This window comes from Marmota monax, unplaced genomic scaffold (genome assembly GCF_021218885.2).
Source record: "Marmota monax isolate L192 unplaced genomic scaffold, Marmota_monax_Labrador192_F-V1.1 WCK01_AAM20220418_F8-fsc00019, whole genome shotgun sequence".
Lineage (NCBI taxonomy): Eukaryota > Metazoa > Chordata > Mammalia > Rodentia > Sciuridae > Marmota > Marmota monax.
This window is the reverse complement of record NW_026695242.1, coordinates 6,815,054-6,828,591: the sequence shown is the minus strand read 5'-3', so window position 1 is coordinate 6,828,591 and position 13,538 is coordinate 6,815,054. Positions and strand designations below refer to the sequence as shown.

Sequence of the window (13,538 nt, the reverse complement as noted above, 5' to 3'; positions counted from 1 at the left end):
ATGGGCAAAGGAACTGAACAGGTACTTCAAAGAAGAAATATAAATGGTCAAAAATATAAGAAAAAATGTTCAACATCTCCAGTAATTTGAGAAATGCAAATATTTTTATCTTCAAGGAGATATCTCTTCCATTTAGGGAAACAAGACTTCTAAACATTCCCACAACCAATTCTAATTCTCATCTTCTTTCTCAGAATAATTTTGTACTATACACTTTTTAAACAAGTACATTTGGCAGGGGGAAGGTAGAAAAAGAGTGTTAGAGACGGCTGCTTTATTTTACTTTCTGGTTTCAAAGCTTTCCAGCTTTTTGAAAAGTGCATCTTCAAACAAATTTTTGCAGGCACCGCAGATTTTTGGCAGGGTAACTTTGTCCTATTTCAAAAGCTTTGCTGAATTTGAAAAACTACAATTACTGTTTTTATCCTGTCATGTCAGAAATTCTTAGGAACTATTAAGATTGCTCTTTATTCTCATGCACACCAACTTTGACATGCTTAAAGGCTCAGATTTGGCATTTAGTCACAAAAGGCGCTAAGAAATACAAAAGGGAGAAACTCAGCTAAAGCTTCACCTAGCTTAGGATAAACCTTCAGTGATTAAAACCTGTGACCTGATTTTCATAAGGTAAGAAGAGCAAATTCCTCTCTAAAAAATATTTTATCTACTTTTAATATTTTTCTTAGCAGGATTATCCCAATGCCAGACAAGAAAATACAACTGCTTTCAATTCAGTTTAGCAAAAATTGAACTGGGAATATTTTAAAGTATTAGAACTTCAACCAGGTAAAACTGTCCTGCTTTGCAAAACACAGCATAAAGTTTTATTTTGTACAAGTACAACTACAAACACCTAATGATGAACACCAAATTATTTTGAATTTTAGGCAAAATTGTGAAAAAAAACCAGACATGTCTATCATGAGTGAAGAACAAGACTTAAACTGTCATGTTAGAAAAGTGTGAGACCACCAATAAAAAAAAAAAAAAGAAAAGTGTGAGACCTGCACATAATCATGAAATTTTTAAAATCTACTTGAGTAAGTCAGCTTTCAAATTTCTCTTCTTCCCCCATCTTAAATAAAAGGAGTGAAGTGAGAGGGGAAGAGAATGTTCTCTGAAAAAAAGCTGTGACATCAGATATATGTGTAAATTAAATTTTTACACATGTATGAAAAAGAACAATTTTGTCCCCAGAATTTTGCATGAATCAAAGCAAATTGCTTGAACAATTTTATATCCTTACTGACTCAAATAAAATTACTTGGAATTCAAAAAACGAAAAATGACCAGATGCAGTGGTGCACACCTGTAGTCTGATGTACTTCAAAGGCTGAAGCAAAAGGATCACTTTAGCCCAGGAATTTGTGGCCAGCCTGGGCAACATAACCAGATTCCATCTTTTAAAAAAGGAAGAAAGCCAGGCATGGTGGCACATGCCTGTAATCCCAGTGAGTGGAGAGGCTGAGGAGAGAAGAATCTCAAGTTCAAAGTCAGCCTCAGTAACTTAGTGAGGCCCTAAGCAACTTAGTGAGACCTTGTCTCAAAACGAAAAATAAAAAAAGCTGGAGATGTGGTTTAGTGGTTAAGCACCCCTGGGTTCAATCCCCAGTACCCCCCACCCCCAAAAAAATAGAAAAAGAAGAAAATGTGTGGAGAGGATACGGGGAGAAAGGTACTCTCATACATTGTTGGTGGGACAGCAAATTGGTGTAACCACTCTAGAAAGCAGTATGGAGATTCCTCAGAAAACTTGTAATAGAACTACCATTTGACCTAGTTATCCCACTCTTCAGTCTATACCCAAAGGACTTAAAACAGCATACTACAGTGATACAGCCATATCCATGTTTATAGCAGCTCAACTCACAATAGCGAAGCTATGGGAATAACCTAGGTGTCCTTCAACAAATGAATAGATTTAAAAAAAAAATGTGGTATATATACACAATGGAATATTACTCAGCCATAAAAAAGAATGAAATTACAGCATTTGCTGGTAAATGGACAGAACTGGAAAATGTCATGCTAAGTGAAATAAGCCAATCCCCAAACACCAAAGGGTGAATGTTCTCTCTGATTTGTGGATGCTAACACAAAACAAAACAAGAGATGTAAGAGTCGGGAATAACAGAAATCCACTGGACTAGCCAAAGGGAGTGGGGAGAGGAACAGGAAAGTAGAATTAACTGGACATATCTGTCCTAGTCTTGTATTTGTATATACAACTAGGATAATTCCACGTCATATAGGACCAAAAGAGTGGAAATCTATATAGAACCTAATTATGAATGTATATTCTGCCAAAATACATTCTACTGTCATCGTATAACTAAAAATAAAAAATAAAAATATTTTAAAAAAAGAAAATTGGGGGGGCCTACTGAGGAGCCAGGCACAGTGGTGCATGCCTGCAATTTCAGCTACTTGGGAGGCTCAGAAAGGAGGTTTGAGGTTTGGTATTTTGAGGCCATTTTAGGTAACAAAATAAGACACTGTCTCAAAAAATAATAAAAAGAAGCCAGGCATGGTTCCACACACTTATAATTCTAGGGAACCTGAGGCAGGAGGACAGCAAGTTTCAAGTCAGCCTCAGCAACTTACCAAGATTCTATCTCTAAACAAAAAATACAAGACTGGGGATGTAGCTTAGTGACACAGCACCCCTGGATTCAATCCCTGGTATCAAGCGGGGAAAAAAAGGAAGAAAAGAAAGTGTTCTGAAGTACAGTAAAGACTTTTCTAGAGAATGCTACTGTACTGTTTGAGCTAATGTGGTAGACAGAATAAATAACAGCCCTCCACAGATGCCCACATCTATTCTCTGTAATTTGTAAATATACTACCATAAATATCTTACAGATGTGATTCAGGCTATGGAGCTTGATATGGGTGATCAGCCTGGATTACCTAGGTGGGTTTCATCAAATTACACGAGTTCTTAAAGCCAACAACCTGCTGTGGCCACAGAGAGAGATTTGACAACAGAAGGGTCAGAGAGATGCAATGCTACTGAAGTTGAAGATGAAAAAAAGGGACCACTAGCCAAGGATGGCGGGCAGCCTCTGGAAGCTGACCTTTAAAGGCAAAGAAATAGATTATTACCTACAGTCTCCAGAAAGAACTACAACCCTGCCAACACCATCACTTCAACCCAGTGAAACTCAGAAAGGTTTTCTGACACACAGATAATAAATTTGTGTGCTTTCAAGCCATTAACTTTGTAGTAATGTCTCATTGTGGAGGTAGTCCAATGTTAAGTGCCACAAATGGGAGAGCTGACAAACCTTGTACCTATGTCATCTAGTCCAAAAACAAGTCTGTGATACCAAAAAGAAGCCAACCCAGGTTTACCACCCTTCCCCACTTTTGCAGATCACTCACTTAATAAACTCCTCCTTACAGCGCTGTAGCATCTCACATGTCTGCTGGATCTCTTGCTCACTCAAAAGCACCAACATCCCAATAGTTAGGTGAAGTTTCTTGGGATTCTGGAAAATGGAGCTATCAACCCCACGATCCTATAATCATAGGGATAAAAACAAGAAATTCAGCTTATACAAAAGTAAATGGTGCCAGATGTAGTGGCACACACCTGGAATCCCAGTTACTCAGGAGGCTGAGGTACATTCAAGGCCAGCCCCAGCAATAGAGCAAGACGGTCTCAAAATAAAAGGGCTAGGAGGACTGGGGTTATAGCTCAGCAACACAGTGCTTGCCTCACACATGTGAGGCACCGGGTTCAATCCTCAGCACCACATAAAAATAAATAAAATAAAGATATTGTGTCCACATTAAAAAAAATTTTAGAAAAAAATTAATAAAAGGGGTAGGGATGTGGCTCAGTGGTAGAGCACCACTGGGTTCAATCCCCAATACCTCAAAGAAAAAATTTAAAAATAAATGGCTATAACAGAACTGAGACCTCAGAAATAAACCCATACAAATATGACCGACTCATTTTCAATAAGGTGGCAAGACCATTCGATGGGGAAAGAACAGTCTCTTTAACAAATGATGCTTGGGCAAGTGAATATCCACATGGAAAAGAGTGAAAGTAGACCCTTACTATACAGAAAAATTAATTCAAAATGGGTCAACGACCTAAAATTAGTAAAGCTAAAGCTAAAGTTTCTCTTAGGAAAAAAATAAAACTAAATTTTTATAACATTGAATTTGGCAATGGATTCTTAGCTATGACACCAAAAGTGTATACAACAAAAGAGATAAATTTGACTTCATCAAAATTAAAAATGTGCATCAGGATTGGGGTTGTGGCTCAGTAGTAGAGCACTTGCTTCCCTAGTTTTGATCCTCAGCACCACATAAAAATAAATAAAATAAAGGTATTGTGCCCAACTAAAAAAATAAATATTTTAAGAAAAAAACTGTGCATCAACAGATACTCTCAAGAAAGTAATATAGATAAATAAATACCTATTACAAATGGCTAAAAAGCACATGAAGATGTTCAACATCACTAGTCATTTAGGAAAACGCAAATCAAAACCACAATGAGGGCCCCCCCCCCCTGCACCGGCAAGGTAGAGGGAACTGTGACCACGCACAGAGCAGGCCCAGCGGCCTGCTGAGGGGCAGAGCCGCCCCCCACCCCCCGCCCTCCCAGGTAGGTGGAGCGGTGACCACCGACAGAAAAGGCCCAGTGGCCCGCGGCAGGACAGAGCTTCCAATCACTCCTGCAAGGTAGGCGGGCCTGCGACCCACCGGGAGAAGAGGAGCAGCGGCCTACTGAGAGGCAGAGCCGCCCCCTCCCCCTGCACCGGCAAGGTAGAGGGAACTGTGACCACGCACAGAGCAGGCCCAGCGGCCTGCTGAGGAGCAGAGCCGCCCCCCACCCCCCGCGCCTCCCAGGTAGGTGGAACGGTGACCACCGACAGAAAAGGCAGAGTGGCCCGCGGCGGGACAGAGCTTCCAATCACTCCTGCAAGGTAGGCGGGCCTGTGACCCACCGGCAGAAGAGGAGCAGCGGCCTGCTGAGAGGCTGAGCCGCCCCCTCCCCCTGTGCCGGCAAAGTAGAGGGAACTTTGACCATGCACAGAACAGGCCCAGCGGCCTGCTGAGGGGCAGAGCCGCCCCCCACCCCCTGCGCCTGTCAGGTAGGCGGAACTGTGACCACTGACAGAAAAGGCCCAGTGGCCCGCGGAGTGGCAGAGCTTCCAATCACTCCTGCAAGGTAGGCGGGCCTGCGACCCACCGGCAGAAGAGGAGCAGCGGCCTGCTGAGAGGCAGAGCCGCCCCCTCCCCCCCGCGCCTGCAAGGTAGACGGAACTGTGACCACCATCAGAACAGGCCAGACCTGCAACCGAGAGACAGAACAGGCCCAGTGGCCTGAGGAAGGGTAGAGCCGCCCCCCCCCCCCGCGCCTGCAAGGTAGGCGGACCTGCGACCCACTGGCACTACAGCCCCAGACACCTGCAGAGGGGCAGTGCCGCTGCCTGCGCCTGCAAAGTAGACAGAACTGTGACCACCGACAGAACAAGCCTAGCGGCCCGCAGAGGGACAGAGCCGCCGCCCGCGCCTGCGAGGGAGACTTTGCAACTATACAAGACCAATATAAATATATAGGGGGAAAATTCAATAGCACAACAGTTTCACCAAGTAGAAAGGAACGCGAACAGTATGAAGAGACAAGGAAAGAAAGGACCACAAGCATTGCAGGTCAACTCAACGTTAGAAGAGGTAATAGCTGCAGCAGATGGAATGTCAGATAAAGAATTCAGGATATACATGCTTCCGATGATCTGGAGTCTCAAGGAAGACATCAGACAGCAAAATCAGACAATGAAAGATCACTTCAACAATGAATTACATAAACAAATCCAAGAAGCAAAAGATCAACTATACAGGGAAATAGAGGTTATAAAAAACAAACAGAAATCCTAGAAATGCAGGAAGCAATAAGCCAACTTAAAAACTCAATTGAGAATACTACCAGCAGAGTAGAACACTTAGAAGACAGAACATAAGACAATGAAGATAAAGTATTTCAACTTGAAAAGAACATAGACAGCTCAGCAAGACTGTTAAGAAACCATGAGCAGAACATCCAAGAAATATGGGATAACATCAAGAGACCAAATTTAAGAGTCATTGGGATACAGGAAGGGACAGAGTTTCAAACCAAAGGAATGAGCAATCTATTCAATGAAATAATACGAGAAAACTTCCCAGACTTGAAGAATGAGACAGAACCCCAAATCCTAGAAGCCTACAGGACGCCGAATGTGCAAAATCATAAGAGACCCACACCTACACACATTATAATGAAGATGCCCAACATAAAGAATAAGGAGAGAATTTTAAAAGCTACAAGAGAAAGGAAGCAGATCACATTTTGGGGTAAGCCAATCAGGATAACAGCTGATCTTTCAACACAGACTCTGAAAGCTAGAAGATCCTGGAATAACATATTTCAAACACTGAAAGAAAATGGGTTCCAACCAAGAATTGTTTCCAGCGAAATTAAGCTTCAGGATGGAAGATGAAATTAAAACCTTCCACGATAAACAAAAGTTAAAAGAATTTGCAGCTAGAAAACCATCTCTTCAAAACATCCTTGGCAAAACATTACAGGAAGAGGAAATGGAAAACAACAATGAAAACCAACAGTGGGAGGTAGGACACTAAAGGGGGGAAAATAATCAAAGAGGAAAACAAACCATGTTTAGTAACATAAATAAACAAATATGGCTGGAAGAACAACCCATATCTCAATAATAACCCTAAATGTTAATGGCTTAAACTCACCAATCAAGAGACACAGGCTAGTAGAATGGATCACAAAACAAGACCCAACAATATGCTGCCTACAGGAGACACATTTGATAGGAAAAGACATACATAGGCTGAAGGTGAAAGGTTGGGAAAAATCATATCACTCATATGGACTTCGGAAACAAGCAGGAGTATCCATACTCATATCAAATAAAATAGATTTCAAGCCAAAGTTAATCAAAAGGGATAAAGAGGGACACTACATACTGCTCAAGGGAACCATACACCAACAAGACATAACAATCATAAATATATATGCCCCAAACAATGGTGCAGCTATGTTCATCAAACAAACTCTTCTCAAGTTCAAGAGTCTAATAGACCACCATACAATAATCATGGGAGACTTCAACACACCTCTATCACCACTGGACAGATCTTCCAAACAAAAGTTGAATAAGGAAACTATAGAACTCAATAACACAATTAATAACCTAGACTTAACTGACATATATAGAATATACCACCCAACATCAAGCAGTTACACTTTTTTCTCAGCAGCACATGGATCCTTCTCAAAAATAGATCATATATTATGTCACAGGGAAACTCTTAGACAATATAAAGGAGTAGAGATAATACCATGCATCCTATCTGATCATAATGGAATGAAACTGAAAATCAACGATAAAAGAAGGAAGGGAAAAGAATACATCACTTGGAGAATGAACAATAGGTTACTGAATGATCAATGGGTTATAGAAGACATCAAGGAAGAAATTAAAAAATTCTTAGAGATTAATGAAAACACAGACACAACATATCGGAATCTATGGGACACATTGAAAGCAGTTCTAAGAGGAAAATTCATTACTTGGAGTTCATTCCTTAAAAAAAGAAAAAACCAACAAATAAATGATCTCATACTTCATCTCAAAATCCTAGAAAAAGAAGAGCAGAACAACAGCAAAAGAAGTAGAAGGCAAGAAATAATTAAAATCAGAGCTGAAATTAATGAAATCGAAACAAAAGAAACAATTGAAAAAATTGACAAAACTAAAAGTTGGTTCTTTGAAAAAATAAACAAAATCGACAGACCCTTAGCCATGCTAGCGAAGAGAAGAAGAGAGAGAACTCAAATTACTAACATACGGGATGAAAGAGGCAATATCACAACAGACACTTCAGAAATACAGAAGATAATCAAAAATTATTTTGAATCCTTATACTCCAATAAATTAGAAGATAGTGAAGGCATAGATAAATTTCTTAAGTCATATGATCTGCCCAGATTGAGTCAGGAGGATATAGAAAACCTAAACAGACCAATATCAATTGAGGAAATAGAAGAAACCATCAAAAGACTACCAACTAAGAAAAGCCCAGGACCGGATGGGTATACAGCAGAGTTTTACAAAACCTTTAAAGAGGAACTAATACCAATACTTTTCAAGCTACTTCGGGAAACAGAAAAAGAGGGAGAACTTCCAAATTCATTCTATGAGGCCAACATCACCCTGATACCTAAACCAGACAAAGACACTTCAAAGAACGAAAACTACAGACCAATATCTCTAATGAACCTAGATGCAAAAATCCTCCATAAAATTCTGGCCACTCGGATACAAAAACTTATCAAAAAAATTGTGCACCATGATCAAGTAGGATTCATCCCTGGGATGCAAGGCTGGTTCAATATACGGAAATCAATAAATGTTATTCACCACATCAATAGACTTAAAAATAAGAACCATATGATCATCTCGATAGATGCGGAAAAAGCATTCGACAAAGTACAGCATCCCTTTATGTTCAAAACTCTAGAAAAACTAGGGATAACAGGAACATACCTCAATATTGTAAAAGCAATCTATGCTAAGCCTCAGGCTAGCATCATTCTGAATGGAGAAAAATTGAAGGCATTCCCTCTAAAATCTGGAACAAGACAGGGATGCCCTCTCTCACCACTTCTGTTCAACATAGTTCTCGAAACACTGGCCAGAGCAATTAGACAGACGAAAGAAATTAAAGGCATCAAAATAGGAAAAGAAGAACTTAAATTATCACTATTTGCAGATGACATGATTCTATACCTAGCAGACCCAAAAGGCTCTACAAAGAAACTATTAGAGCTAATAAATGAATTCAGCAAAGTGGCAGGATATAAAATCAACACGCATAAATCAAAGGCATTCCTGTATATCAGCGACAAATCCTCTGAAATGGAAGTGAGGACAACCACTCCATTCAAAATATCTTCAAAAAAAATAAAATACTTGGGAATCAACCTAACAAAAGAGGTGAAAGACTTATACAATGAAAACTACAGAACCCTAAAGAGAGAAATAGAAGATCTTAGAAGATGGAAAAATATACCCTGTTCATGGATAGGCAGAACTAACATCATCAAAATGGCGATATTACCAAAAGTTCTCTATAGGTTTAATGCAATGCCAATCAAAATCCCAACGGCATTTCTTGTAGAAATAGAGAAAGCAATCATGAAATTCATATGGAAAAACAAAAGACCCAGAATAGCAAAAACAATGCTAAGCAGGAAGTGTGAATCAGGCGGTATAGCGATACCAGACTTCAAACTATACTACAGAGCAATAGTAACAAAAACAGCATGGTACTGGTACCAAAACAGGCGGGTGGACCAATGGTACAGAATAGAGGACACAGAAACCAATCCACAAAACTACAACTACCTTATATTTGATAAAGGGGCTAAAAGCATGCAATGGAGGAAGGATAGCATCTTCAACAAATGGTGCTGGGAAAACTGGAAATCCATATGCAACAAAATGAAACTGAATCCCTTTCTCTCGCCATGCACAAAAGTGAATTCAAAATGGATCAAGGAACTTGATATCAAATCAGAGACGCGCCGTCTGATAGAAGAAAAAGTTGGCTACGATCTACATACTGTGGGGTCGGGCTCCAAATTCCTCAATAGGACACCCATAGCACAAAAGTTAATAACTAGAATCAACAAATGGGACTTACTCAAACTAAAAAGTTTTTTCTCAGCAAAAGATACAATAAGAGAGGTAAATAGAGAGCCTACATCCTGGGAACAAATCTTTACTCCTCACACTTCAGATAGAGCCCTAATATCCAGAGTATACAAAGAACTCAAAAAATTAGACAATAAGAGAACAAACAACCCAATCAACAAATGGGCCAAGGACTTGAACAGACACTTCTCAGAGGAGGACAATCAATCAACAAGTACATGAAAAAATGCTCACCATCTCTAGCAGTCAGAGAAATGCAAATCAAAACCACCCTAAGATACCATCTCACTCCAGTTAGATTGGCAGCCATTATGAAGTCAAACAACAACAAGTGCTGGCGAGGATGTGGGGAAAAGGGTACACTTGTACATTGCTGGTGGGACTGCAAATTGGTGCAGCCAATTTGGAAAGCAGTATGGAGATTTCTTGGAAAGCTGGGAATGGAGCCACCATTTGACCCAGCTATTCCCCTTCTCGGTCTATTCCCTAAAGACCTAAAAAGAGCATGCTACAGGGACACTGCTACATCGATGTTCATAGCAGCACAATTCACAATAGCTAGACTGTGGAACCAACCTAGATGCCCTTCAATGGATGAATGGATAAAAAAAATGTGGCATTTATACACAATGGAGTATTACTCTGCATTAAAAAATGACAAAATCATAGAATTTACAGGGAAATGGATGGCATTAGAGCAGATTATGCTAAGTGAAGCTAGCCAATCCCTAAAAAACAAATGCCAAATGTCTTCTTTGATATAAGGAGAGTAACTAGGAACAGAGTAGGGTCGAAGAGCATGAGAAGAAGATTAACATTAAACAGGGATGAGAGGTGGGAGGGAAAGGGAGAGAGAAGGGAAAATGCATGGAAATGGAAGGAGACCCTCAGAGTTATACAAAAGTACATACAAGAGGAAGTGAGGGGAAGGGGGAAAATAATATAAGGGGGACAAACGAATGTCAGTAGAGGGAGCAGAGAGAGAAGAGGGGAGGGGAGGGGAGGGGAAGGGAGGGGAGGGGAGGGGGGATAGTAGAGGATAGGAAAGGCAGCAGAATACAACAGACACTAGTATGGCAATATGTAAATCAATGGATGTGTAACTGATGTGATTCTGCAATCTGTATATGGGGTAAAAATGGGAGTTCATAACCCACTTGAATCAAAGTGTGAAATATGATATATCAAGAACTATGTAATGTTTTGAACAGCCAACAATAAAAAATTAAAAAACAAAACAAAACAAAAAAAACCCACAATGACGTACCAATTCATACCAACTAGGCTGGCTATACTCAAAATAATGGGGAAAAAAACAACTGCTGGCAAGGATGTGCAGAAATTGAAACCCAAATACAATGCGAGAAAGGGAAAATGATTCAGCCACTGTGAAAAACACTTGGGCAGTTACTCAAAAAGTTCACAGAGTTACCACATGACCCAGCAATTCTACTCCTAGGAATGTGCCCAAAAAGAAATGTAAAAGAAACTCAAACACACGTACAAGCATGTTCCCAGAAGCTCTATTCACGTGGCTAAAAGTGGGAAACAGTCCAAACGTACATCAGCAAATTAATGGATAAACAAATTGTTTATAATAGATTATTATTCAGCTATAAATAGGAGTGAAGTACTGATACATGCTACAATATGAATAAACCTTGAAAACTTGATGTTAAATGAAAGAAGCCAGGCATAAGAGAACACATGTTGTATTACTCCATTTATATGAAATATCTACGTGAGGTATACACAGAGACAGGACACAAATGGGTGGTTTCTAGAGACCAGGTGATTAGGGAGCAAATGCTTAACAGATATGGGATTTCCTTTTGAGGTGATAAAAATGTTATGGAACAATACAGAGCTAATAGTTACACAACATAAATGTACTAAACGCCACTGAACTGTTTACTTTAAAATGGTTAATTCAATGTTATGTGAATTTTACCTCAATAAAAAAGTACTTAAGAGCCAGATGTGGTGGTACACACCTGTAATCACAGCTACTTGGAGGGTTAAGGCAGATGGATCATAATTGCCAGGCCAGCCTCAGAAACTTAGCAAGACCCCACCCTAAAAGAAAAAATAGGAATGGCTAGGGTGGGGTGTAACCCAGTGGTAAAGCACCCAAGTCCAATCCCCAGTACTGGAGAGAAAAAAGTGCTCAGGGACTAGACATGTTGCTCCATGGTAGATTGTTACTTAGTGTGTGTGCAAGGCCCTCAGTTCAGTTCCCAGCACCCTAAACAAATAAATAAGGAAACACTAGCCTGATAAATTGGCTTGGCCCAGGAAAAACAAAACACCATCTAAATGTAGGTTTAAGAATATCTTTTGGTCCTTACCAGCTTTATTAGTATCAGGGCAAGTGGACCTTTTTAATGGGTGCCCCCAAAGAGTAACATACTTTTTATTAAAAAAAAAAAAGGACTATTTCATTTTTTAGTAGATATTACAGTATTTTCAGGTATAATACTTTGTACTGAAAATAAATTCTGAGGGCTCAGGACATAGCTCAGTGGTAGATTGAGACCCTAGGTTTGATGCCTTACACCACAAGCAAACAAACAAACAAAGAATAAATTCTACCAGGCAAAAAGATGAGTGAAAAATGAATTTGGAGAAATATTTAGATAATGGAATTGGCACATCAAACATGGTCATCTTTTCCTGGCATTGTCATTCCCTGTCCTTTAATAACTTTGCCTCTAGGAAGCAGAAAAGACAAGTACACCTCATGTATCTTGTTTTTTTTTACTGAGGTACAATTTGTTTAACACCCAATTAACCACTTTAAAGTGTATAATTGAGTAGTGTTCAAAAAATTCACAATGTTACACAACCGCCGGTTCTTCTTTAGTTTCAAATAAATAAAAAGCTTTTCATCACCCATCAAAACATTCTGTATCCACTAAGTAAATAATCCCTCTCCATTCCCCATCCCCAGTAACCATTAATTTGCTTTCTGTCTCTCTGGATTTGCCTATTCTGAATATAGCAAAAAAAGCCAGGGGTGGGGGGGCGGGAATCACACAATATGTGATCTTTGTGACTAGCTTCTTTTATTTAACATGATGTTTTCCAGGTAGATCCACATTGTAACTATGTGAAAGTATTTCATTTCTTTCCAGGGTTGAACAATATGCTAGTGTTACACATATACCACTATTTGTAAATTCATCCCAAATGGGCATTTGGGATATTGCACCTTTTGGCTATTATAAATAGTGCTGCTATGAACACGTGTGTACAACTATCTGCATTGACAAATATTTTCAAGTTCTTCAGGCTCACACCCAGGAGTGGAACTGCTAGGTCACATGGTAATTCTCTATTTAAATTTCTTCTTTTCCTCTTCTGTTTTGGTGCTGGCAATTGAACCCAGGCCCGTGAGCATGCTAAGCATATGTTCTACCACTGACCTATACCCTCGACCCTATGTCTAGCTTTTTAAGGACCACCAAACCATGTTCCACAGTTGTCGCAATGCTCCTAGTAACAATGTATATATATATATATAAGGTTTTCCACATCCACCAACACTTATTAACTTCCTTAAAAAAAAAAAAATTACAGCCATCCTACTGTGAAGTGATACTGTCACGGTTTTGACTTATATCATGTGTTGACCAATGCTGTTGAACATTTTTCTTTTTTTTTTTTTTTTTTTGAGAGAGAGAGAGAGAGAGAGAGAGAGAATTTTAATATTTATTTTTTAGTTTTTGGCAGACACAACATCTTTGTTTGTACATTGGTGCTGAGGATCGAACCCGGGCTGTA

The 13,538-nt window shown here is 39.5% G+C and overlaps 1 protein-coding gene across 3 annotated transcripts in view; it reads right to left on the bottom strand.

Moving 5' to 3' along the window:
* The window catches only part of Ascc1 (activating signal cointegrator 1 complex subunit 1), a 111,890-nt gene that overhangs the window by 56,566 nt on the left and 41,786 nt on the right, over nt 1-13,538 (bottom strand). For all 3 annotated transcript variants that reach the window (XM_046419582.2, XM_046419583.2, XM_046419584.2), the window contains exon 6: nt 3,385-3,521. In XM_046419582.2, coding sequence (XP_046275538.1) covers nt 3,385-3,521 — 137 coding nt within the window. The remainder of the gene's footprint in view (nt 1-3,384; nt 3,522-13,538) is intronic.